The sequence below is a fragment of the Salminus brasiliensis genome, chromosome 8 (genome assembly GCF_030463535.1).
Source record: "Salminus brasiliensis chromosome 8, fSalBra1.hap2, whole genome shotgun sequence".
Taxonomy (NCBI): domain Eukaryota; kingdom Metazoa; phylum Chordata; class Actinopteri; order Characiformes; family Bryconidae; genus Salminus; species Salminus brasiliensis.
Window position 1 is genome coordinate 5,324,703 of NC_132885.1, and position 27,796 is coordinate 5,352,498.

The window sequence follows — 27,796 nt, forward strand, 5'->3', positions numbered from 1 at the left end:
ACACGATCTGCATATATATGTGTGTATATATATATATATATATATATATATAATTATATATATAATAAATACAATGACTGATCATCCTTTCATCTCTTAAAAACTTGGTGGCTTTTTCTCTATTAAAGCTTCTTCTGTGTTCAAGGCTAATATATATGAAATAATGTAAGAAGATAATATGAGGTATTATAAGAAAAATAAACAGATTTGGTTAGACAATTTATTAGGCACATTAGTTATTAGTTCTCTAATTTAGTATAATATATATATATGTAGTAAAACATTATATAATGTAAAAGATATATATATAAACATACAATAAAGGACAGAAAATCTATCTGAAGCTGATCAATGAGAAGCTAATGTCCCAAAAACGAACATTTCAGCTCCGTTAATGTTGTTCATCCTGTGAAATCTGTGTGAATCTGAGGTCTGAATGGGACCGGTCCTATGAATTTGAGTCCTGTGGGCGTGGCCCGGTGTCCGAGGGCGCGTTTTCATTGGTCTGGAAAACATGCGTAAACTCGCCCGCCAACACTCCCGCGAGCAGAGCTCCTCAGTGCGCCCGAGCGCGGCCAAGATTCCAAACAGCGCAGCGAACGTTCCAAACAGCGCAGTGAGGAGGCTGTACCGTTCACAGCAGGGTTCCAACCGGCGCAGCGAACGTTCCAAACAGCGCAGTGAGGAGGCTGTACCGTTCACAGCAGGGTTCCAACCGGCGCAGCGAACGTTCCAAACAGCGCAGTGAGGAGGCTGTACCGTTCACAGCAGGGTTCCAACCGGCGCAGCGAACGTTCCAAACAGCGCAGTGAGGAGGCTGTACCGTTCACAGCAGGGTTCCAACCGGCGCAGCGAACGTTCCAAACAGCGCAGCGAACGTTCCAAACAGCGCAGCGAACGTTCCAAACAGCGCAGTGAGGAGGCTGTACCGTTCACAGCAGGGTTCCAACCGGCGCAGCGAACGTTCCAAACAGCGCAGCGAACGTTCCAAACAGCGCAGCGAACGTTCCAAACAGCGCAGTGAGGAGGCTGTACCGTTCACAGCAGGGTTCCAACCGGCGCAGCGAACGTTCCAAACAGCGCAGCGAACGTTCCAAACAGCGCAGTGAGGAGTTCCAAACAGCGCAGGGACTCTCTACGGTCCAGCCGGATTCCAAACAGCGCAAGGATTCGTTTAACGGCTGAAACGAAAATTCAAGGAAATCTTCAGGTAAAAAAGGTCATTTTAGTCCTTATTTTGGTTCAGAAAAGGTGTTGAACCGATTCTGAGGACATTTGTAAAACGTTACCGAGCGATCTGTCAGGTGAACGTTATAAGCTGTCGGTTTAAACAGCCAGCCAGCGTGCGTCCTGATGGCACTGACGGTATTACACTAAATTGACAAAAGTATTGGGACACCTCATTCTGAAATCAAGGCTATTAAAAAGAGTGTATCCTGCGTTTGTTGGAGTAACTGTCTCTACTGTCTAGGGAAGAAAGCTTTCTACTAGAATTAGGAGGAGAATTGCTGTGAGGATTTGATTGCATTCAACCACCCAGCATGATCACCACCCCACCTCATCACCCCCAACTCATCCCGAAAGTACTGGATGGGGCACCACCATCCATCAATCCAGAGAACACAGCTCACTGCTGGGGGGCTTTATACCCCTCCTCTAGCCCATCCCTGCCATTAGGCAGCATGGAGCCCATAGGCTCATGTTGATCTGCTCCAGAGGGTCCTATTCTATTGGCAGTACTTTCCTACAGGGACTAGACAAGCTGTGTGTGCATTTGCACGTCTGTGTCAGCAATGGGTTCAACCTAAAGTAGCTGAACAGTGCATTCATTAGAAGGGGTGTCCACAAACTTCTGTAAAGAAGTCTTGCCAATAGAATAGGACTCCCTAGCCGGATACACATGAACCTATTGGCACCAAGCCTGATGCCTGGGCTGAAGGCATGGGCTAAAGGGGTGTACAGCCCCAGCTTTGAGCTGTGGAGCAGTGGATCAGTTGGGGATGATGAGGTGGGGTGGTGATCATCCAACATCCTGACCTCACCAATGCTCTTGTTGCTGAATGCAATCAAATCCTCACAGCAGTGGTCGTCCTAAATCTAGTAGAAAGTCGTCTTCCCGGGACCGTAGAGACAGTTTCTCCAACAAACGCAGGATCAGCTCTTTTTAATAGCCTTGATTTCAGAAGAAACCACGAATGAGCAGGTGTCCCAATACTTTTGTCAATATAGTGTATGGCGATCTGTTGATGACTAATGACAGAGCTCAGAGCCCGCTCAGCTCAGGCTGAAGGGCAGGAATGTGATGGGTTGTATTCTCTGTGATGATTTCAGGATTTGGTTGGGAGATGTGTTGAATAGGAATGGCTCCAGCCCTCGGCAAGTCGTCTAATAAAGTCCGCGGAGTGGATGACCGCATGGATTCTGACGGTGCTGTGCTAAGCGTGGATGTTGACCCTCCACTTAAACTTCTGGAAGACAGCTACGGTCACAGGTACGGATTCACTGATATGGAGTTATTCCTGGGTCGACAGTGATAGCCGCCTTATAACGTCTACTTGTAGCTGATGACAGTAAAATAACCAGGGATGCACCGATACCACTCTTTCCTTTCCGATACCAATGCAAGATTTTTAAGCATTGGCCGATACAGAGTACCGATACTATTATTGATACAGACTCTGATTTAAATACTGGATATACGGCTATAAACCCTGATATTTATAGTCTTCCACTTTTTATAGGTATATTTTATAGGTATCTGATCTCAAATAAGATCTAATAATCCTGTAAGCTCAGCTGGTTGAGGAACCGCACACAGCTTTTAACTGGTGTTTACTGGTGCCAGTTTAGAAATAAAAAAGTGCTCATGCAGCAATTTCACATTCAGGTACACGTCTTTGTGTAAAAAGCTACCAAACTTCAGTGTTTTCTTAAAATAAGCTGCTGAAACTCAACTTCTGGGTTCAGAACGCCCCCAAAAAATCCCCACATTGAAACACAAAGGGCTAAAACTTCCATTAAATCTTTACTGGTTGTTTAAACGAACGAAAATGTAGGCCGTCAGTAAGCTTCATGGTATCCGTGCTCTCTATTGCCAATACGGATACTGTGTGTCAGTGATAGTGTGTGTGTATATATATATATATATATACATACATTGTGACAGGTTTTAGTAGATATCCCGATCTTTTTTTTAAATGGTGGGACGAACACTCGCAGAGATGGATCCAATGCAAGACATTTTATTAATGAAAAAGGGGTACAAAGGTAACACCTAGGGTAAAAAAATGCAGCAACTAAAGGGACTAAATAGTAAAACAACGTAAAACTCGACAACCAAAACGGGCGAAATACAAAAGCACACCTGAGACCGGGGGTTGGGGGGCTCTGGGAGCTGAGCTAAGAGAGCTGGTGAGAGAGAGCTGGGGAACCAGCCTCTGAACCCTAAATGGCTAGGCCGACCAAACCTGAAGACGCGAAGTCGAAGAGGGTTGCCTAGCTGGAGCGAGAGTCGCGGATAAATCCAGGGAACGAGCGAAGGTGCCTCGCAAAACTCGACGCTAGAAGCAAGGTCCGCTAGCGGACCAAACTGGCCTAGACAAACCGTGATGTGAGTCACGAGCCTCTCGGGCTACCTCAAGGCTCTGAACCTACAATTCTCGGCCAGGAGCTCTGTAGCCGAGCTCCTTAAGTACCCCCAGCCTCAGGTGCAACACTTTAACTAAACTTGACATGATGAGCTTGAATTAAATTAGAAACACACGTGAACATGAATCACAACACTGAACCGAATCCTTGAATCAAACATGAACGCAAAACACGGCAAAAGTCCTCCTGTGAGCCTGTGGGCGGTGGCTCGGAATCAGCCTGCGATACAGAGGGTCTGACAGAAATAAGCATAATGTCATATCAAATGAAGCTGCAAGATATTTAATTATGATTTTATTATTTATTATTATTAAATATTTAAACAAATGCCAAAATGCATTATGTAATGAAAAACAATACTACCCCCACACCAAAGCTTTTCTGTGCATTGCCAGCATTTAGACTACAAAAACGTACAAATCTGTGATTATCTAATAGTGATGCAGGACTTCTCAGAAAGTATCCACACTCTTAAAATGTATTTTTTAAATGGTTCTCCGAGCAGTGCTGTAGAAGAACCACATTTGGTTCCACAAAGGTCCATATCTGAGTGTGAAGAACGTTTTAAAGGTCTAAACAACCTTCAAAAACCTGATGTAAAAGCTTTGCCAGTTTAAAGCAACACTATGGAAAATGGGCATTTCTTGCTCCTCAGCTCCCTCTACAGTCGAGAAGTGTAATTCACGATTTGAGCCACAACTAAATGACACGTTTTTCTGGACGAACTAAGAGCTACAAAACCGTCACTGAAAGTGAAAGAAGCATGTGGTCCGAGGCCGTACACAGTTCTTGCAATCAATATCCTCGCAAAGTTACAAATGCAGGTAGCAGTGTGCCAGTTTTGGAGTAGCAACGACCGTGACGCTGTCCTCCCAATTATAAGTCTAATATAAGGTAAAATTGCTGCACAGTGTTGCTATAAAAAGGTTCTTCTCACTCACACATCGGTATTACTGCCACGATTCTTTACGGAAACCAAAAGTGGTTCATCTATGGCATCTCTTAAAGAACCATTGGGAGCACCTTTATTTATAAGAGTGAATAGTCCTGCTACGCTCATTGCACATGACGCTGACAGTGAGAAGAATCTGCACTGCTAAAGCTTTGTTTACATGGTGATAGTTATAAATAGAGTAGTCTTTGAGCTGTTCATCTGTTCATCACAAGTGGGTCTGTAGCAGAGTGGTTAAGTCAGTCTCTCTGCGAGCGGGGAATTTTATTTTTCAACCTGAGGCTAAATGAATAAATTAATCATGCACGCGCTTCCGTCACAGTATTAGCCATTATTTATTAAAGGGATATGTTTTTAATTCTTTGAATTTATGGAATTTGGCTATGTGGACAACTAGGAGGCAACTGCCAAACATTGAACCAATACATTGGCTGATTGCTGACTGCTTGTTAGAAGCAAACATTGGCGGATATCAATATTGGCCACTTCCAGTGCAGTAATAGCTAATCACATGGTACAATAATGCAGGGACAAAACACAAGACTAGGTGCATAGGCAATAAATACAAGTATAAAACACAATAAATACAGAAAATGTCTGAATCTACAAATATAATATCCATATTATATAGAAATACAGATGCAAATATCTATAGCTATAATATCTATATCATATGCAAATACAAATACCTATATCTATAATATCTAAATTATATACAAATACAAATATTTACAAATATAATATCTATATTATATACAAATACAAATCTTTACAAATGTAATGTCTATATTATATACAAATACAAATATCTACACCTATAATATCTATTATATACAAATGCAAATATCTACAAATATAATATCCATATTATATACAAATACAGATATATACAAATATAATATCTATATTACATACAAACACAAACATTCACAAATATAATATCTGTTTTATATAGAAATACAAATATCTACATCTGTAATATCTATATTAAATCTACATGTGTCAATCGCATTGTGTGCACGTTTATGTATAATTAATTATATAAATATATTTTGATCTGCTTCGTCATCAGAGCCTTTTTTATTTACCAAAAAAATTCAGAACCCAAAACATTTTGGTATTATTTTTTGCATTTACGAGTATTTCAACTGAAATTAAGTAAAGAAGCATATTAGCTCTACTTTTACCAGCATTTACATGATGTTTATTTTCATGCTGGTAAACAAATAATAAAACATCCACTAAATGCCATAATACATCTTCTATTTAATTAGATATTCAGTCCTCCTGGTGTGTCCAATAGGCTGTAATTTTGTGTGAGACTTGATTTGATTGTTGATTTGAAACTCAGTGCTAATATATTGGATGATGATGTATTGTGCAGGTTTTGGCTGAACCTCTCCTCCTCTCCACCTTTTCTGGACTCCTGCACCTCCAAGGGTCCCGTAGAGGTTTCTGAGATGCTTCTACCGTCGTTGTTCCACAAATCAGAGTCTTTTAAAACCACTCTGCTGTCGAACCAAGAATCTTTACTTGAGTTTCTTTCCATGAACATACCCAGTACGGATTCAGCAGCATTACCTACAGCGTCTCCTGATAATGTGGATTTCCCCATTCACAAGAACAGCAGAATAACAGCAGTGGAGAACTGTCAGAGAACCACTCCGGAGCAGCCTGACAGTTCCACAGAAGATTATCAGGGTGTCACCCAGTTCCTTTCACCACAGCAATGCTCCCAAGGGCAAAGCAGATCTCCTGATGTTTCTCTGCCTAGACCTCCTGCAACGAGAGCACAAGATACCAGCCACATCAAGCAGAACACAACTGATGCCTTAAGGCAGATTCGGCGCTCTGCATCTCAGATGGAGCCTTCAGCACTACGAGAAACCCTGAAGACTAGGTCAAAGAAGCTCGCTTCTCGCCACAAGTCACTAGTGGCTCGAGCAGGCCGGGCAAACCTGAAGCTGCGTGCACTGCTGGGTGAACATGCAATGCAGCATTGTACCCACCAGCTGCAGGGTTTAGATAGGACAGTCAATCAGGAGGGCTCCTCACTTTCATCTTTCATGCTGGACAGTGGTCCTTCCTGCTCACCAGAAACCAAAGCTTTTGAGGCTCCAGTGGAGCAGAAGGGACTCATCAGTCCACCTGATGCATCTTTAATGCAACGAAGCTCCCAGTCTGCTCGGCTGACTGAAGATGTGCAGAGTTTAGCGCAGTGTGGGCTAGCCATACTTCAGGGGGTCCAGACGGCTCTAGACTCGGATGCCACAGCCAGCAGTTCAGATGAGGAGTGGGACCTCAGAGAAACCAAAGCAAACGGAGCTACTTCAGAGTGAGTATTACTCAGAGATCATTTCCATCACGGTTATAACGAATAAACTGGTGAATTTAGAGATTTATTGAAAAAGTAAGTTACTGTAACCTAAAACCTGTTAGTGTAATTGACTGTTTCTATTGGTCCATTCATCATAAATCTATCAAACAATGTAACACAATGCATTTCCAAGAGGGGGGGGGGGGATTATGATGTTTTATTATGGCAGCAGTGATATTTTGCATCATAAATCTTTTTTTTTTCTCTTTTTTTTTGGTTCGATTGCAGATATATCAGTATGATCGCACAAACCAGGACTGAAATGTAACAGTCTATCATTTATTTGCTTGGTCCAGACCGAGAAGAGAACCGAACTACAAGTATAAACACACCTAAAATATCATAGAAACGTCAAAATTCTTAAGATGACATATCGCTACTTGCTTCCATACTTTTGGCCTGTAGCACATGCTGCTATTTCAGACCTTTAAAATTACAAGTATTGTAAATGAAAGCTAATCACTTATTAAGGCCCTGATTAGGGCTTAATGATATGTAATTTCAGCACCGAATGTGCAAATGCACAACAGTCACATCACAGTCACACTAAAAAAATTTGCATGGTTCTCATTTTCCATGACATGTCTACCAGATGCAGATCTGCCCAATATAATTTATTGTAGTGCTTTAGTAATATCATGACATACTGGATCACTGACTTCTAGAGAAAAGTCCTGTATTTTTAATATTACAGTATCCAGTAACACGCAGCCCCATTGCTGACACATCCATTTCTGCTAAAAGTGCTGTGAGTGTTGTGACGGTATTTCATAATCAAGGAATTGTCATTCGTGTCGAGGCCTTTCACCCATGTGCTGTTTTGTTAGAGCATGTTGCAACATAACTGCAATGTGATACTGTATCAAACAGCTGCAGCTGCAAACACACAAACACAAGTACTCACACTTCATCCAGTTAGTCTTTATCCAGTTGTTTAAGATTTTTCTTTAGTTTATTAAGGATTATTAGGATTAGGTTTTAGTTTATTGGATTTATTTATCCAGTTGTTTAAGATCTAGTTTAAGATCCAACCAGATCTTCATTCAGTTTAAGATCTTTAGCCAGTTGTTTAAGATGTTTGGCCAGTTGTTTAAGATCTTCATCCAGTTTAAGATCTTTAGCCAGTTGTTTAAGATGTTTGGCCAGTTGTTTAAGATCTTCATCCAGTTTAAGATCTTTATCCAGTTGTTTAAGATCTTTAGCCAGTTTAAGATCTTTAGCCAGTTGTTTAAGATCTTTAGCCAGTTTAAGATCTTTAGCCAGTTGTTTAAGATCTTTAGCCAGTTTAAGATCTTTAGCCAGTTGTTTAAGATCTTCATCCTGTTTAAGATCTTCATTCAGTTTAAGATCTTTAGCCAGTTGTTTAAGATGTTTGGCCAGTTGTTTAAGATCTTCATCCAGTTTAAGATCTTTATCCAGTTGTTTAAGATCTTCATCCAGTTTAAGATCTTTATCCAGTTTAAGATCTTTAGCCAGTTTAAGATCTTCATCCAGTTTAAGATCTTTAGCCAGTTTAAGATCTTTAGCCAGTTTAAGATCTTCATCCAGTTTAAGACCTTTAGCCAGTTTAAGATCTTTAACCAGTTTAAGATCTTTAGCCAGTTTAAGATCTTCATCCAGTTTAAGATCTTTAGCCAGTTTAAGATCTTCATCCAGTTTAAGATCTTCATCCAGTTTAAGATCTTTAGCCAGTTGTTTAAGATCTTCATCCTGTTTAAGATCTTCATCCTGTTTAAGATCTTTAACCAGTTTAAGATCTTCATCCAGTTTAAGATCTTTAGCCAGTTTAAGATCTTCATCCAGTTTAAGATCTTTAGCCAGTTTAAGATCTTTAGCCAGTTTAAGATCTTTAACCAGTTTAAGATCTTCATCCAGTTTAAGATCTTTAGCCAGTTTAAGATCTTTATCCAGTTTAAGATCTTTAACCAGTTTAAGATCTTTATCCAGTTTAAGATCTTTAACCAGTTTAAGATCTTCATCCAGTTTAAGATAAGATAAGAGATAAGATAAGATAGTCCCGCAGTGGGGAAATTCCCAGTGTAACAGCAGAAAGGGATAGCAAGACAAGATCTTTACCCAGTTTAAGATCTTTAGCCAGTTTAAGATCTTTTACCAGTTTAAGATCTTTAGTCAGTTTAAGATCTTCATCCAGTTTAAGATCTTCATCCAGTTTAAGATCTTTAGCCAGTTTAAGATCTTCATCCAGTTTAAGATCTTTAGCCAGTTTAAGATCTTCATCCAGTTTAAGATCTTTAGCCAGTTGTTTAAGATCTTCATCCTGTTTAAGATCTTCATCCTGTTTAAGATCTTTAACCAGTTTAAGATCTTCATCCAGTTTAAGATCTTCATCCAGTTTAAGATCTTTAACCAGTTTAAGATCTTTAACCAGTTTAAGATCTTCATCCAGTTTAAGATCTTTAACCAGTTTAAGATCTTTAGCCAGTTTAAGATCTTCATCCAGTTTAAGATCTTCATCCAGTTTAAGATCTTCATCCAGTTTAAGATCTTTAACCAGTTTAAGATCTTTAACCAGTTTAAGATCTTCATCCAGTTTAAGATCTTCATCCAGTTTAAGATCTTTAACCAGTTTAAGATCTTTAGCCAGTTTAAGATCTTTAACCAGTTTAAGATCTTCATCCAGTTTAAGATCTTTAACCAGTTTAAGATCTTTAGCCAGTTTAAGATCTTCATCCAGTTTAAGATCTTCATCCAGTTTAAGATCTTTAACCAGTTTAAGATCTTTGGCCAGTTTAAGATCTTCATCCAGTTTAAGATCTTTAACCAGTTTAAGATCTTCTTATACAGCTTGGCATACTGTCACTAAACACATGCATGTGCTCAGCTGTAAAAGCAGTTAATGGTTAAATAAGGAATGGTGATGGATGTCGTGGGTTCTGTGGTTTAGAAGTCAGTCGCCCCACAGCAGATTCCAAATTAGACTTAAGTATGCAGAGTCAAGAGGCTTTTATTGTCCTTCCATCTGTGTAGAAGTACACAGTGCAGCCAGATTACGTTCCTCCAGGACCAAAACAATACAATACAGAAACAAGAAGCACTGTGTTCCTGGAGTGTCCGTTGCAGCTGCCGTGGCGTCTGTGTCCGTCTAGCAAATGTCTAGATAAGCTTATTTCCCCATGTACATGTGGCTGCTTTCTGATTGGTGATGTCATGCTCTGAAAAGCCCACCGTAGTTGCAAGTTTAGCAACATGCTGAGTTTGACTGAACAGCAGATGATTCGGTCTACTAAATGAGCCTGACAACAGACAATTCCCTCGACTCTGTGCTCTCAGATATGAGGCGTTATCCTCTAAAGAGCCTCAGATAGCTGGAACACGGCCTGTGCTGTGGTGTTTAGCCTTCTAGCTAACTTATCGAAGCCTAATTAGCTTCCAAACACAGCATTTGATCATCGTTCAGTTTTAAAACGAGGCAGGATGAGATTGTTCAGAATCCATGTAAATTTAGAACTACTTCTTGCGCAACTTACCGGGGTAATACGTATACCATGGAATTACCTTGAGACTGTATGATAGTGTGTGGTTGGTGTGGCACAACAGATAACACCACTACCTGCCAGTGAGTTACCACACCACGTGGGAGACTGGGGTTCGATTCCCAGTCTGGGTGACTGTGCTGTGCTACACCAATAAGAGTCCTTGGGCAAGACCCCTAATACTACATTAGCCCACCTCTGTAATACGAGAACCTTGTAAGTCGCTCTGGATAAGAGCGTCTGCTAAATGCCATAAATGTAAATGTAAAAAGTGGATGCTGTCGAACTCTATGGCATGGTGCTACCTTTTCTGAGTATTAGCTGAAAGAGACACCATTCTGAAAATTCCTTTAAAAATATGTTTTTAATTGAAGCACTTTACATAGCAACTTTCTACAGCCCCCCTAGTGGCCATTACACTAAAACTGACTGTATATTTTACTGGTTGAAATTCACCACCAAATCGATGCATGTTACTATGCATTCATGCTGCACGTAGAAAGATAGGTCAGTGTGTAGTTCTATGAGCTACCATTTTTTATTTCTGTATAAAAGTTATATGTTCTGTATATATGTATGTTTATTTCTGTACATGGCTTTGTACATTCTTGTTGGATGCGCTGTGTTTTTTTCCACTCAGTTCATTTAGTTTAAGATCTTTATCCAGTTTATGAAATGTATCCAGTTTATGATCTTTATTCAGTTTATTAGGATATTTATCCAGTTAACACATGTTCTGGACTGCTCTGGTTAGCTGCTATTAGGTTTAAAAGAAATGTTGCATGTGATTACATGCGATTAGCAGTTAAGGCTACCATGAGCTACCAGGCTACCATGAGCTACCATTTTTTATTTCTGTATAAAAGATATATGTTCTGTATATGTTTATTTCTGTACATGGCTTTGTACATTCTTGTTGGATGCGCTGTGTTTTTTTCACTCAGTTCATTCAGAGAGCAGTTTGCATTGGTAAGGACTTATGATGGTGATGAGTTATGATAAAATGCATGCAATATGTAGTTCCTTTTACCTCCCAGTATCCTACCCAGTCTTTTCTGCTGACATTGGTGCAATACAAATTTACACTGACGCTATTCCACGTCTTCTCCACATAGAGCTCTCTTTTTAAACACATGTTGCATGTGAGGTAGAAAGCTTGATATTTTGGTCTGCTTACAGATGCTAGGTTGGTGTAATTCTAGAAATGTTGAGACTACTGGTCTTTAAATTGTTCTTGCCCATTCACCCCAGTCCTTTTGATGATTCAGCTTTTTCTAAGCATTCCTGAGCTAACTGCCATCTATGGGATGTCGGGAATTGTTGATCTTGGCTTGGTTGGTATGGAAGAGCCTGTGTTGGATTCCTTTTTTCTCCTGCAGGCTGGCCGCATACTGCTTGGTTACCTGCAGGTTTGGCCTGGAATGCAGGAACAGGAAAGTAGACGCTGTGAGGAGAGCAGGAGGGATGTGCACAGGATGTCTTTTGTTATGTCACGTCTGTCCAATAAACAGGGAACAGAATGACAAAAGCCATTGGTTTATGAGCTCTGGGAACAAAAAGTGTGTCCCTGGGGTGTACATGATGTGTTTGGCAAGCTTCAGACTGCCTTTGTTGAGCTTTCATTTCAAGCTGTGGCAATGCGGTCTTTCAAGGTCTCACACACTGCTTTAATTACACTTCAAGCTTGAGATTGTATCATTCCTTCTTGTAGAGGTACGGACCCTTACTGCGTCAAGTGGATCAACGGTTTACTGTAAAGAATAAGAGGATATGCTAAATTGTGAACTAGAGATGACACAGTCCACGTTTTTGGTTCAGATTAGGGATGCACTGGTCCTAATCTTTCTGTTCCGATACGGATACGGATACATAAACTTTGCTTATCGGTCGATACCCGACACTGATCTGATACCATTGTTGAATGAACCATATACTTCACAATGTGGAAGAGACTTAAGGTATCAGGATTGACTAAAATTCCAAAAAAGAGATAAAAAAAAGCGAGCAGATCCATCCTTCTCAGTTATCCTTATATGATAGACCATATCATAACCATATTCTATGGTTATTTATGGCTGTGTAACTGTATTGTGATCAGATTCATGTTCATCAGCCTCCCCATTCATCAGATTCTTGGGTCTGGTTGTGATTCGGGCTTGAATACAGCTTTTTGATTAGCTGCAGATTTTTACAGAATGTTTTCCCATAGTAATGAATAAGCTTCAAATGTTTGTGCACCCTTTATACAAATACATTTGTAACACCCAAACCCAACCACACGGGGTACCACGGCAAACATTTGGCAGCAAGCTAACAACTAGGTTTGGGCGGTGTAGCGGTAATACTGCATACTGCAATATTTTAAAATGTTGAAAATGTTGAAAAATGTTAAATGCCATAAATGTAAATGTTATCTCAGTCTAAAGCGATATTTCAAAATCATCACGTCTGATGTGTCAAATTTCTGTTCTGTGCGTATCTAGTTCTTGGCCAAGCTCATTCCTCCATGTGCATTTAACAGAGACACAGGCTCAGGGCACTGTGGGAGCTCACTGATAGGTGATGTTGCTCTAAAAACAGGTGGGAAAAAAAACAAGCCCACCGTAGTTGTGAGTTTAGCGACGTTACGTTTGACTGAAAGCCAGAGCAAGCAAACCTGGATGAGCCCGTCTATTATATGAGCCTGAAAACAGCTAAACACACTCCCAATACCGTTCACTCAAGTCTGTTCTCTCAGATATGAGGTTTTATCCTCTTAACAGGTGGATTTGAGCCTCAGTTAGCTGGAACACGGCCTGTGCTGTGGTGTTTAGCCTTCTAGCTAACTTCTCTAAGCCTAGGTAGTAGCTCTAAGCTGATGTAGTACCTAACATCAGTCGCTCAAGTCATTCTCGTCTAGACGTTTATAAGTGGGGTTTCAGTCAGACAGACTGTTGTCCTGTTAACTGAGCTATTGCTAAGCAGCTTCTCTCTCCTGATTCAGAGCAGTTCAACATCTGTAGTGGTCAGACTCACGGCTTAACATTTATTAAATGATTGATTTAAACCCTGAATGTTGTGTTTTTTAAATATATATTTAGATTCTTAATTTTGTCATGTCAGTCTCATTAATGGTTTGGCTTGATAATCAATAGTTAAATGACAAATCACCTGTTTATAAGTTTCTAGTTAAAGTATACTGCAGTTTTGGAGAGGAAATCAGCCTCAATACACCATCAGAACATCGCAGGAGCTGCTCAGCAACTACTAGGCCAACAGGCTCATCATAGTATTGTAATGTTATAGGAAATGAGAACTTATTTCTCTGGATCTTTACTAATTTCACCGTTAAAAATTCATTCGATGTCTAATAACTATATATATATATATACATCAGGTCAGAAAGGCTCACATCTCACAAACCTGAATAAATGCGAATACGTTGTTTGTAAGGGTGATTTTCCCAGCGTGTACTCAGGTACTCGTTTTACTTGTTGTCATTAGTGATGCCTTAGCAGTGACCATGTTAGAGGAACAGATTTCTACAAGGAAAAGTACTGCTCGGCACAACACCTGCACCAGCAGGTGAATATCTGCCTATGCTGAAAGGGAAGGCTCTGTTTCTGCTGCCTGTGTGTATATGTGTGTTTGGAGGATGCAGGGTTGAGGCCTGTGTGGTCATGTAGTGACCAGGAGGGCTGGTGTCTCAGCAGGGGATGTCAGATTTATACCTCACACTGTGAGTGTGTGTGTGTGTGTGTGTGTGTGTGTGTATACAGTATGTGTTCACTGCTGCTCCACTGCCCTGTAAGTATTCCTGGAATTTTCCTATTGGCCTGGAGGCAGACTGGGCCATTGTATATGTGCGGAGAGCCAGACAAGCAAATGCTGCAGGTTTACAGTGTCGTGCAGACAGAGTTAGGGTGTGCCATAAGACAGCATTGTATTATTCTTAGGGATACATCGATATGGGAATTATGGGCTATGCAGTATTTGTCCTATACATATTTGTTGAAGTCATTTTGGAGCATTTCGATTGGTCCATCCATCATTGCTGACACAGATGTGTAAATACACACACACACACAGCCTGTCTCACTACAAAATTAAGTCAGTAAGTCAAGATACACTACATGTCCAAATGTTTGTGGACACCCTTTCTAATGAGTGCATTGAGCTACTTTTTACAAATGTGAAAATGCACACACACAGCTTGTCTAGTCCCTGTAGAGAAGTACTGCCAAAAGAATAGGACTCTCTGGAACAGATAAACATCAACCCATTGGCACCATGCTGCCCAATGCCAGGCGTGGGCTAGAGGGGTATAACCCCCCCCAGCATTGAGCTGTGAAGCAGTGGAAGAACTATGTTCTCTGGAATGATGGATGGTGGAGCTCCATTCAATACTTTTGTAAGTAGTGGATTTGTGAGTTGTGGAGTTGAGGATGATGAGGTGCGGTGGTGGTCATACAACATCCTGACCTCACTAATGCTAACTTGTTGCTGAATACAATCAAATCCTCACAGCAATGCCTTGAGAGACAGTTACACCATTTCAGATTTCAGAGGAAACAGTGAATGAGCAGGTGTCCCAATACTTTTGTCCATACAGTGTGTATTAGTGCAGTATCCCAATTAAATTAAAATTAAATCTGACAATACTATCATATTGCATCCCTGGCTAAGAGAGATTTTTAATAATAGACTGCTGCTTGAGTGACCCTCCTCATGCTTGTGAGCAGGTCTTGGCAAGCTAGAGATTGCGGAGTAATCCCATGGTAACCCGATTATGGAGCTGCCAGAAACATTCACCTACAAGAACACAAAAAAGGCAGCCTCATGAAAACTCACAGGCCATTCACACTGTTCAGTCAGTGCTGGGGATGTTCGACAGTAGGTGCTTAAAGTGCACAATTACAATTGGTGATATTTAAAAGTGTATAATGTGAAAAATCCTATTTTATGTCAGGTAGGATCTTTAAAGCTTCTCTTCTACACAGATAAAACTAAAAGATTACAATAAAATTTAACATTGAAGGTGTTCTCCAGAGGAACTACTCAGAAAATAGCCTTAGCTAGTTTATATAGACTAGGATCCAAAAATACCTTAAATTAGATACTACTCATATAGATATACTCAGCACTACACTTCGCCCAAGTACTCTTTCATGTAAAAGCTCTGACTGGAAAGTGAGACAGCTTTACTTTTTTACGTTACTTTTTTCTGTGCTAACTCTCTCTCTCTCTTTTTCTCTCTCTCTCTTAGATGTCTGGGCTGTGAGTGGCGGTGGCAGTGTGAGAGGGCAGAGCTGGCTAGCTGCTGGACGTGGCTACAGTTCAGGCTTTCCGAGCTGGATTGCAGGATCCAGCAGCTCAGAGCGCTCCATAAGAACATCCTCGCCTGCAAGGTATACTTCTACCACATCTTCTGCTGTAATACTAAGATCTGAAGGTGTTGATTCAACTACATTATTATTGGAATTGATTAATTCTAGAACTATTCTGTAAAGTGTGTGGCTTCCCCTCAACACACACACACTGAAACAAGCACGTTATATTGTTAGATTTAATTAAAAGTTATTTTACATGGTCTGTAAGGCAGTATTGTAAATACAAACAGGGGACAAATAGAAGGAATATCTGGCGTACAGTACAGTGAAGCATTGAACATCCTACCATCCTCTGTGGCATGTTTGAAAATGCTGAGCAGTCCCAAATGAATGTAGAGCTGGGCAATATGACAATATTTTATCATATTGTGATAAATGTTGTTATCATGATACACAATATGCTTTTCTGGGCATATCGAGGATGTTATTAGTGCTCAATAAACACTGATCAACTGCAGTATGGAAGAGTATTATATTAATAATATAATATTAGTAGTAATATAGTTATAGTAGTTTAGTAGAATCTGTCGATACTGATGGATTTAGTGTATGATCACATGCATCGTGATAAATAATGTGTATCATTAAAAATGTCTTAAAATATCGTGATATAGTATTTTTACCATATCGCTCAGCCCCAAAGATTGCAGCACTTAGAGCTGTGACTAAAGTGACCTCTGTATTTAGATCCACAGGAGAGCTGGAAAAGATAATTATAATTTCATCAGAAATAAGAAATCTTGTAAGAAAAGAATCATAAGGACTCATTTACCAATCGTTTTTCAGAGGAAGCTTCTTCTTCTCACCCATTTAGGCAGTTGACCAATACTTTCTCATTTCAGATTTGTTCAGTTTATGAGGTCTATGTGATCCATCCATCTTTAATTGTATTGAAAACATACTGAGAATATATAGTAAAAATGTATGTGCTTAATGTACTTAATATAATAGAACCGACATCACCAACATGTACTTCGTGTATGTAATACTTTAATTACTTTTACATTCATGTAACACTTTTACATTCATATTAAAACAATAATATCATGCTTTTATTAAATTCTTGCAAATTACCTTTGATTACATTGTATTAAAATATAATGTAGTATATTTGTCTCATCACTAAGAAAAATAATTTCAGGTAAAATTAGTTTAATTTAGTATACTTCCTAAATGCTGGAAATAGACCTTTATACATTTTGGCACAGTGTATTAAACACTGCTACAGTAATTCACACAGTAAAGCACACTTGCAATGTTACATAAAATTACATACATTTACAGCAATCCCAAATATTAACCCCAAAGAAACTAAATATATAACACTTATTATTTTATTTCATATATATTATTATTTTAGTTTGATAAACATTTGTGACCATTTTACAGATTTGATTTTGATAAGTTGATAAAGTGTTGTTAACTCAACGTAATAATTATTAACTTATTAATTTTTTGGTTGCCATTGGAAACTGGATAGTAATTGGTCTATGCAAGCTTAGAAACGGCGCACACACCAAAAAAAAAAAAAAAATAAAAAACTGCTCTGATGATGGATTTCATCATTTTTGCCATTCAATACTTTTGGGATGAGTTGTGGTGCTGATCATCCAACATCCAGATGATGTTCCATCCCTGTAGTACAGTTTAGGTCTGCACTCTGTACTACATTTGAGTATTCTGTGTTTATTTAGTCATTCTAACCCGTACCAAAATAGAAACTTGACTGAAATGGAATAATTTCCTATAGAATAATGATCATATCACCCGTTTTTGCTGTGAGATCACAGTGATGCCTCTGATGTGAGTGGTCGTCCCATCGTCTTGCCCTGATGTTTGTGTGCTGAATGTGTTGGATGGTCTTGTCACAGATTAGGGTTTAATTAATCTGTCTGGCAGTGTGGTGGTGTGGTGTTGGTTTCACAGTGCTGCTAATCTCATTATCTATAGCACAGCCAGAGCAGTTTAGAATTCCAGATCTAGTTCTCTCATAGTAAAAACCAGACCCCGTTACAATTTGCTGCAGGGAGGTGTAGTTCTGGCCGAGTCTCAGCCCCTGACTGACCGGCAGATCCAACAGACGCTACTGACAGAAACTGCTGGGCTGACACTCACAGCGAGGAACATGACCACCGAGCTGGATACTGAGCCCAGCAGCCCATCACGCCTCCTCTGGAACATAGAGAAACAGGTGAGTATCTGTATGATCGTAAAAGAAATGCCATGCGATGTTTTAATTGTAATTATAAGAGGAGAGAGAAATTAGGATAGCCCATTAAAAACACAGTGCCTTTTTTAACATATTTAAACATATGGAGATTTGGTCCTCATTTGAGCAATACTGAGAGATGGAGGTTATATAACTTAACACACACAACTGAAGAAATGTCTTTTTTACATCATTTAGGAATGCAGGTTCCTTGTAAGTTAGAAGTGCTCTCCTTTATACCCATTTAGCCAAGCCTGGCATTAAGCATGGTGCCAATAGGTTAATGTTTATCTGCTCCAGAGAGTCCTGTTCCATGCATTCATTAAAAGTGGTGTCCATAAACATTTGGACATATAGTGTATCTTACAGATACCGTTTGCCGTATTGCTATCTATGAAGTATTTATTTAGGATTTAGGTATGGGCAGCTGCCGATAGTGCCCCGACTGTCCCCACATCCTGTTGCACTAACACACAAAAAGTAAAAAAATAAAATTACGTCAGTATCACTATATTTGACAATATCAAGTCAATATCTGTGGCTTCAGGTCGTCCACAAAGATGACGAACATTGTACATTTCCTTCAATTTACTTCAGGCTCAATAAAGCACTTCTGACTGAAAAAAAAACAACAAAAACAAACAAACTGTGGGTCAGTAAATTTGTGGACGTCTGTGGTAAACTCTTCATCACAGGAAAATCTGTCCCTCTCACATGGTCACTGGGTTCATGCAAGGCAGTCTGTGGCATACCTCAGCTCAATACTGGGGGCTTTATACCCCTCTAGTCCACACCTATCATTAGGCACGGTGCCAATAGATGCATACTTTTCTGCTCCAGAGAGTCCTATTCTATTAGCAGTACTTCTCTACACAAGGACTAGACAAGCTGTGTATATGTGTGCATTTGCACATCTGTGTCAGGAATGGGTGCAACTTAAAGTAGCTGAATGCATTCATTAGAAAGGGTGTCCACAAACTTTTGGACACATAGTGTCTAATAGTGTATATTTAGGTACAGTCCAGACATTAAGCTAATATTATTCCAAGATGTAAACAAGCTGTTGGATTACTAGTCAGGCTACATGTGCTATCACATTCGTCTACATTGCAATTGTTTGTGTCTGTGTGTGTGTGTGTGTGTGTGTGTGTGTGTGTGTGCACATGCAGAGTGCCCAGCTGAGTCAGATTGTAAACAGTCTGATGGCTCCCCTGAATATGTCTCCCTCCTCCTCGCCTGTGGCTAAAGGCGCATGCAGCCGTTGGAAAAGACCCTTCAGCAGGTTGGGGTCTCTCTCTCTTGTTCTTTCACTCTTTTAGGGTTAAATACCCTGTTGACAGTACAATTTAAAGCGTTATGTGCCAGGGAAACTTGGTTTTAGACTCCTGAGATCAGTAATTATGGCTTGAGCTTTAGGAAGAGATGCATTTCTGGTGTTCACGCTGACAAGCCTAATCGTAAACAGTGGGATTCTTTTATGAGCATGCTTATTTACTCAACTCCAGGCTTATCCTCACTCTGAATTCTGGGTGCCTCAGTGATAATGGAAATGGCTACTGTAGCCTGGTTGTTTTCCATTTTCTACCAATTAAAGCTGAGACTAGATCAGGTCAGAGAGCATGAGTGGGGGAGTGAGACTCCCCTTCCATATCTAGGAGCAAGTCAGTTTAAAAAAAAAAAAAAATACCACGTTCACTTCCTGTTTTGTGCAGCAGCTGTCTAGCAGACAGACGTACTGTCATTCTTCACTGTGCTCTGCTTAGTATCATCCTGCACACGCTGCACTCTGTTTTTTATCATATTACTAAGCAGCCCCTGCTTCTGAAAAGGTATGGAAAGTCCTGGAAACTTCTGGTCCTGGAAATCTTAGTGAGATCCTGAAAACATTTGTTCTTTATAGAACCAACAATGGTTCTTCTATGGCATCAAAGAACATCATAGAACCATTTGAAGCGCTTTTATATTTAAAATAGAAATGCCTAACCTGTGATGTTCATCACATTGTCACTGGTCACACTCAAAAGTAGCAATGAGAACAATGGTAGAAGTAGAATTTCTAAGTTCTAAGTAAAAATAAAATAAGTATTAAATTAAACTTTTATTAATTATTATTATTTTTGTTTTTAACCTCTCCTTTTTTCTCCTGTAGCCCCTTAACAGATGTGTTCCTGCGTGCCAGTTCCTCGCATTTCGGAGAATCAGAGCAGAAGAAGAGGCGAGTGTGTCGCCGGAGACAGTTCCCCCCTCAGGTGGATGTTACTTGTGTGTCTGCACGAACACGTCCTCTACTGACCTATCACAAGCCTCGCCTCTTCACCATGGACCAATCAGCACTCAGACGGCAGGTTGGACACCTCAATGTTCTCACTCAGTTGACACCTCCAAAAATGTTTATTATGTGCAGCTGCAAGTAAAAGGTAAGTGAACCCTTTGGAAGTACATGGATTTCTGCATGATTATTGATCACTTGAGGCCTGATGGGTATCTAAGTCACAGTTATAGTGTTTTTAGTTTAGTTAGATTGTTTCTCTGTAATTGGGATTTAGGAAACGATCAAAGCACAGTTTATTAATAATCTTCCAAAAACTTCACTTACTTTTTCTAGCCTGCACTGTGAATGTTTAGGCAGTGGTAAGTGACAGACTCAATAAAAGCCTTGGGTAAAGATTTGACCACAGTTTGGAAGCAATCAATGCAGAATCCAGCTACCTCCAAAGGTGCTTTCATGCCCAGTGCCCATTACTTCTGTGTTTGCTGAGGACTGATGTGCTCTATAACCCTGTAAACACACATACTGACTTATTACTCCCAGCTGGACGTCAGTTTAACATCGGAAGGACATTGGACTATAGCGTTGGAGAGACGTTAATGTCAAAAGGTCACATTCATCAAAAAAACAACACTAGGTTGACCTCAGGCTCCAACATTTGACAGACATTGATTTATTTTTTTTTGGTTTGGTCTCCATGCCTCTTTATGTCAGTATGACGTTGGCATTTGACGTTTAAAAGACGTTACATTTTGGTTACTTAACATCACAATTTAAAACCAGAATTTTTCTACGTCAGTTTAACGTTGGCGCCAGATGTTGTCCTGACATTGAATTTTGGTCGGTTGACATCAAGACCTGCATTCAACCAGATGAAAACCTTTAGCTGAGCTGGCCTCACTGGAGGAAGAGATTCAAAGTGTTTCACCCTTAATCTGATCAGATTGCACTTTATGCTTGTAATAGACGTCTCTGTTTATTGCCCTGCTTCATCATATTGACCCAGTTATTGTTAAAGTCAGTAATGGTTTGTGTTTAACCAGGGGAGGAAGTGATTCAGTATGTATTAATTGTCAGTGAGTCTCAGTCCAACTGAAGTGGCCATTTCAATCTCTTTCCAATTACATTACACATCCTACACATCCATTACACGAAACTAATACAGCTTCAGAAGCACTTCTCCATTAAACGTGCATTCGAGTTTGTCTGTTTGTGAGAATAAAAGCTGATGTCTGTTATTTTCTTCTCTCTCTCTCTCTCTCTCTCTTTCGTTCCTCAGAGAGTAGACCCCTCAGCTTGCCGTTGTGCCAGCTGTGTGTCCTGTGATCCTAGGAGTGAGTGCTCACACCCAGCCCTCTCTAGCACTGCCAAGATCACAGCCAACAGAGCTCACCCCATGCTCTCTCTCTCCTCAGGTAAGGCAAAGACTGAGTGTGTGTGTGTGTGTGTATGTGTGTATGTGTGTGTGTCAGAGAGGGAGAATGCAGGAGGAAATTGAATGAAAACAAACTGTAAGAGAAGAAGGGAGGGAGAGTGGAAAAAGACGTACATGGAGACATCTGGCCTACTTTACAGTGCAGGTGCATCTGCTGTCCCTTTTGTACAGCTTTAACCATTAGAACCCTGTTAGATATACATTCATGTTCACTGTGTAGGTATGGAATTCTATATTGCCACATACACTGTATGGACAAAAGTATTGGGACACCTGCTTATTCATTGTTTCTTCCGACATCAAGGGTATTAAAAGGAGTGTGTTGCTCACACTCTTTTGTTGCAGCATAGCTGTGAGGATTTGTAAATTGCATTTAACAACAAGGGTCATCATCCCTCATCATCCCCAACTCCCCACCTCATCCCAAAAGTAATGGAACACAGTTCTTCCACTGCTCCACAGCTTAATGCTGGGTGGCTTTATACCCCTCTAGCCTGCGGCTGGCATTAGGCTCCATATTGGCAGTACTTCTCTACAGGGACTAGACAAGCTGTGTGTGTGCTACTTAAAGTAGCTAAATGCATTCATTAAAAGGGATGTCCACAAACATTTGGACATCCAAGATCAGAATATGCAGTAACAATTAGATACATGCATTAATATTCAAATAAACAAGACACTTCTTTGATAATTGCTGCTGTTTCCCACTGTTTTTAGAATGAGTTATTAGTTAGATACAAAGCAGTTCAAAAGAGCTTCACCTTAACCATTTACAACATTGAGACCCTGATTTTACATTAATGAGTAATAAAAATATGAATATTTCTAGCTATAGTACAGAAAAACTTTCCATTCCTTGAAGGGTCATTTTAACTGATTCTAACTGATAATAATAGTAATTGTAAATTACAGTATACTTACTTGATAACAAACACAATGTTCTAAGACAGTAATCCTACCATAAAAACCTCAGACCCAGTGTGCTTTTTTGACATTTATTTATTGATATTAATAAGAAAATAAGAATCCTTCTCTCCTTCTCTCTAATCTTTGGCTTGAATGAATCTAGTTTGACTAGCATTGGAAATCCTGACATCTGCCGTTCCATTTAAAGCATCATGTGGTGATAAAATCAGTTTAATGAACATTTCAGACCAATAAATTGTGGGTAATAAGGTCCATATCGAATTTGGCAGTTGTTCTTTACATTGTTAAAAACATTCATGATGAGTGGACCAATAGAAACTCCGCAAATTGATGTGGAAACTGACTTGACTTCCTTGTATTTTCTCCTTCTGTAAAATTGCTGTTTTGGAGATGCAAGGAGAAATGCAATTATGTTCCCAAAACTGGACACTATAACCAGATTAGATTAGATTAGATTCCATAGAACAATTGATCTAAAATTGGAGCAGGCTTTAATTATTGCTGTTGATGCCTGAATTCTAAGGGTTAAAGTGGTTTGTGGGCTCATCCTGCTGTGCTGAAGCAGCACCATGACTGAGTGAGCGACTAAGCTGTAGAAATGCAGAAATGTGGGCATTATTAGCCTGGGGTGCTGGTGTGTGCAGCTCTGCAATCCTTCCTACCCACACGCTATAGTTTGGGATTCTAATTTTAGTGCTGCAGATGTTTCAGTGCTTTAGCTGTGCTATGGCTTCATATACCACATGATCTGCAGCATCTGGTTCAGCCTGTGTAAGAGTGATTTGGGGAAAAGTCACGAAAGCAGTTCTTCTAACTGTGAACTAAGGCTGGGCGATATGGTAAAAATACTGTATCACGATATTTACACAATACACAATATTTATCGCGATACATGTAATTACAGACTAAATACATCAGTATCTTTAGATTCTTTAGAACTACTATTCAGATCCTCTCCTGTACTGAATACAGGGATTTTTATTCACCATCTGCCTGCTGCTTTTCATCAAATTAAACCAGTCTAATTACACTGTTAGTAAACTTGAAGTTGACCAGTGTTTATTAAGCACTAACAATATCCTCGATATGCTGAGAAAAGTATAGTGTATATACCCAGCTCTACTGTGAACCTTCTCAGGTCCTTTTGAATATGAATATGTTGAATATGTCTGCATGTGTGCTCCTTTTTCACAGAGAACTCCCTGTCCTTCCATCTTCATATGGGTCTGGTTAGAGAAAACTGGCTCGGACAGGACAGTCCCATACACAGCTTTATGACTGGAGAGAACACATCCCACTCCGCTTTCAGTAAGAATCAATTCCAAATGTAAACATGGTAGAGGGTCTGTAGTTTCTAGATGCTGGAATTACTGCCGGTGATAACAAAAGTATATGGTATTATGTAATGTTTCACTTGTAGATCGCTGGAAGAAACAGCTGAACATTAAAAACATTAACTGAACCAACTGAAACTGATGCAGCGTTTGATTACAGGGTGTTTTTTGAGTTAATTCAACTTACTTCAGTCTAAAGTTCTCCTAACTCACATTTTTGTAATTCTGCATCTCTGTTTTATCAACCTTAAAAAGCATCAGTAATTTCAGCTGCAGCTGAAACTGATTAAATATTGTGTAGGACGTTTAGTCTGTGGTCCCTTAAAACACCTCCTATCCCATGGTGTCCTTTGACTGAGAGGCTTTTGACAGTGGGATGCTAAACCTTTGCTGGGATTTGAACTGATGACCTCCTCACACTTGATGAAGAGCAGCATTTAGACCGTAGTACCGGTCTAGAGCTTTGAAATTACACTACATAAAAACACAGTTCTAGTAAATTCACATTCCCTTCTTTATTAAACACAGAAATGTACACAGCTTCACAGCTCTAGAGTGGAGCGACTGTCTAGCTGCCCTTCAACACCACAGCCCTTTATGGTCAGAAGTCTGAGAATAGGAAGGTCTCGTCACGTGTTACAGGGGGAGTTCTAACCTGCAGATGGGAATAAACAGTGAACAGATTGAGGGGCGGAGCCACAGACTAAACATCAAACAAAAAATATGAGTTAGGAGAACTTTAGGTTAAAGTCAGGTGAGTTAACTCAAAATCGTGCTGTAATCAAATACAGCATACGTTTAAGTTGGCTAGATTTTAAATTTACAAACATAGAAATGAACCCAAAGACCTTATTTTTGACCTCTTCTTAGCACTCAGTGACCCCAGCATGGGCTGTTGTAATAGATGCTCTAATGCTTTCTGACAGAATCAGTGCGTTTGAGTTTGACTATGCCCCCCAGAGAAGTGCTCTTTCTCTGCAAATGCTTCTAAGGTCAAGATAAACCCACTGCCCGCTGCCACTAACCTAATGCAGGCCTGCTGTAAGTGAGCTGATTTGGCAGCTGCTCTATTTGGCCTGGCACCAGGGGAGTTTCTGTACCCCCCACACATATGCGCACACACACACATACTTAAACACACACTCACTCACTGACTCAGCCACTCTAATCATTAATCACCCACTGCTTCTCTTTGCTCTGCTAGCTATTTCTGATGGGGTCTAATGATCTTTCAAATCGCTAGTGTTCTTAATCCAGAGGGAGAGAGCGAGAGAGTGTGTGGTATGAAAGTTAATGCGCACAATTGCAGATTCATGCAGAAAAGACATCGTGCCTCACGCTGCTTAGTTGATTTCCTGTCAGCAAGTGAGGTACAAATCAACACACTTGATAGAAATGAACCCCAGGAATACTCTGACTCACTTTTATTTATAGATTCTTTCCTAACTCAGGGAAGTGCAGAGCATTCTGATGCTGCAGGGCAGACGAAGCCACTTCAGGCTGCCTGCCCTGGAGTCCACTTATAATGTTTCTGTGGTTTTATGTGCCAAAAATAGTCATTATCCATATTTATATGATTATTCCCAACCTTGCTGAGGATTCAACAGGTTTCTGAGGTCTTTTGACCAGGGGAGCCCAAAAAGTTTGCATGCCCCTGTATAACTGTACTTTAGTAACTTTGCAGGAACAAAACTCTGCATCACTTCAGTGTGAACGGGTGGCTAAACGACTGTGGGCTGAATAAGCAGTTGTGACTGCACAACCAGGACGAATTCGAAATTTTTATTCACCATCTGCCTGCTGCTTTTCATCTAATTAAACCAGTCTAATTACACTGTTAGTAAACTTGAAGTTGACCAGTGTTTATTAAGCACTAACAATATCCTCGATATGCTGAGAAAAGTATAGTGTATATACCCAGCTCTACTGTGAACCTTCTCAGGTCCTTTTGAATATGAATATGTTGAATATTCAGGACAAATTCGAAAGGGAAAATTTAGATTTCCATCACCAAGGCCTTTAAATTCCCACAACACCCCAGACATACCCCCACCCTCCCTGCCCACAGTCCAGGATTTATATTTTACCTCTGCACTGCTGAAGTCCTTTGTGTGTGTATATGTGAAAGGACGGCTGTCAGTAGTGTTTTGTAGGCGGGCGACTGGGCCTGTGATAGTGCCAACCAGAGTGAAGAATCTCTGCTTATCTGAGTCTCTCAGGCCATGTGTCTTTCACCCTGCAGCCTCCAGTGCTAGAGCCGAGATTACCAACAAATAGCCTGCTCATCTATCAGCCCACACACGTACACAGCCAATCAAAAGTGTGCGGACACCTCGCCTTTAGTCGCGTTTTTTAATAATATTACATTTCGCTGTTACTTTTCACACAAACAGTTCTGCAAAAATATGTTTCTGGTTATATGGATGCAAATCGAAGTTTACTTTCCACATGCACAGTCATAAAGCTTAGATTACTGTTCTGTCACATGGAAAATCAAGATAAAAAGACAGGATGGATAAAAATATAAGATTAAAATATGAATAAAACACATTAAACAGTATAAAATTAAATATATAAAAATAAAGAATACCAATAGACAGTGTATATATAGAACATTTATTTTAAAGATAAACTCACACAGTGAACCTCTATCAGCCTAAGGTGGTTTGAAACACTCAAGTGTTTATGAGCGCTGACATCACAACAAAGTAAAAGTAAAACAGTGGCCCACACCGTACCTTTCCTCGATGGTGCGGACCCATTCGAGCGGTTATGGTTTCTTTTTACATTTGCTGTGTTACTAAATCAGGCCCAGAAAGTGCTCACACAGAGTTTTATTCTTTAGCGATGTTGGATGAGGCCCTTAGCCATCATGCTAACACCATAGTAGCGAGGTTGGATAAGGCCTGCAGCCAGATGTGCTAATGCCGCAGTAGCAATGTTGGACAAGCCTCGTAGCTGCTGGGCTAACACTGTGGTAGCAATGTTGGACGAGACCAGTTGACATTTTTTGTACTGGAAATATAAAGGCCCCAAAGACCTGGCGGCACAAAGGTGATGCAAATATGGAGCCCATCAGCAGATCCCTTCATCATTAAGTCCTCTCACCCAACAGTTCTGTGGGCCCACGTATAGTTGGCGAACCCTGCTGGTGGCCTATTTCTCAGTTTTACAGGTTGTAAACAGCTTTAGTTAATATGTTGCAGGTAAATACAACATTTCAATGCATATTAAAAGCATTTTAAGAAAGCTCTAAGACCCTAAATGTACATAGTGTCCAAACCAGGGGAGCTTTGAGCTGGGCAGTATCTTTGATTTGATAGGCAGGATCTGTTTTTAGTTAACCTAGTGCAAGTGTTGGCTTCCCACAGTAGTTAATATGTACTCAAACACCGCCGCCCTATTTGCTTCCAACTGCTTTAATATGTAAGGAAATGCCTGTGATTCCTGAACCTGTTGAAGAAAGGCTTTCTGGGTTACAGACTGTACACACCGGCTGCCAGCTGCCAAAAATGCCCAGACCCACAGGAGAGAGAGCACTCCAGTCCAGTGGGCTCGTACAAGCCAGGAGCCGCCCAGAAGAACTCCAAGACGGGCTCTGAAGAGGAGGCACCGCCGGACAGATATGGGTATGACTGACTCTTTACTGCACCCTGCTGGCTGATGTACACACTGCTTTGTGTTAAAAAGAGTGTTTGTTAACAGAAATGTCTAAACATACACTATATGGCCAAATGTATTGGGACACATGCTCCTTCATTGTTTCTTTCAAAGGGTCTGTC

At 40.2% G+C, this 27,796-nt stretch overlaps 1 protein-coding gene across 1 annotated transcript in view; it reads left to right on the plus strand.

Moving 5' to 3' along the window:
- Positions 1-578: 578 nt before the first annotated feature.
- Positions 579-27,796, plus strand: part of kansl1l (KAT8 regulatory NSL complex subunit 1-like) — a 38,660-nt gene continuing 11,442 nt past the window's right edge. The window contains exons 1-10 of the mRNA XM_072684997.1: positions 579-1,210; positions 2,332-2,491; positions 5,985-6,935; positions 15,717-15,858; positions 17,867-18,031; positions 19,219-19,331; positions 20,199-20,394; positions 21,598-21,733; positions 23,875-23,988; positions 27,497-27,643. Of these exons, the coding sequence (XP_072541098.1) occupies positions 2,361-2,491; positions 5,985-6,935; positions 15,717-15,858; positions 17,867-18,031; positions 19,219-19,331; positions 20,199-20,394; positions 21,598-21,733; positions 23,875-23,988; positions 27,497-27,643 (2,095 nt within the window). The 5' untranslated portion in view covers positions 579-1,210; positions 2,332-2,360. The remainder of the gene's footprint in view (positions 1,211-2,331; positions 2,492-5,984; positions 6,936-15,716; positions 15,859-17,866; positions 18,032-19,218; positions 19,332-20,198; positions 20,395-21,597; positions 21,734-23,874; positions 23,989-27,496; positions 27,644-27,796) is intronic.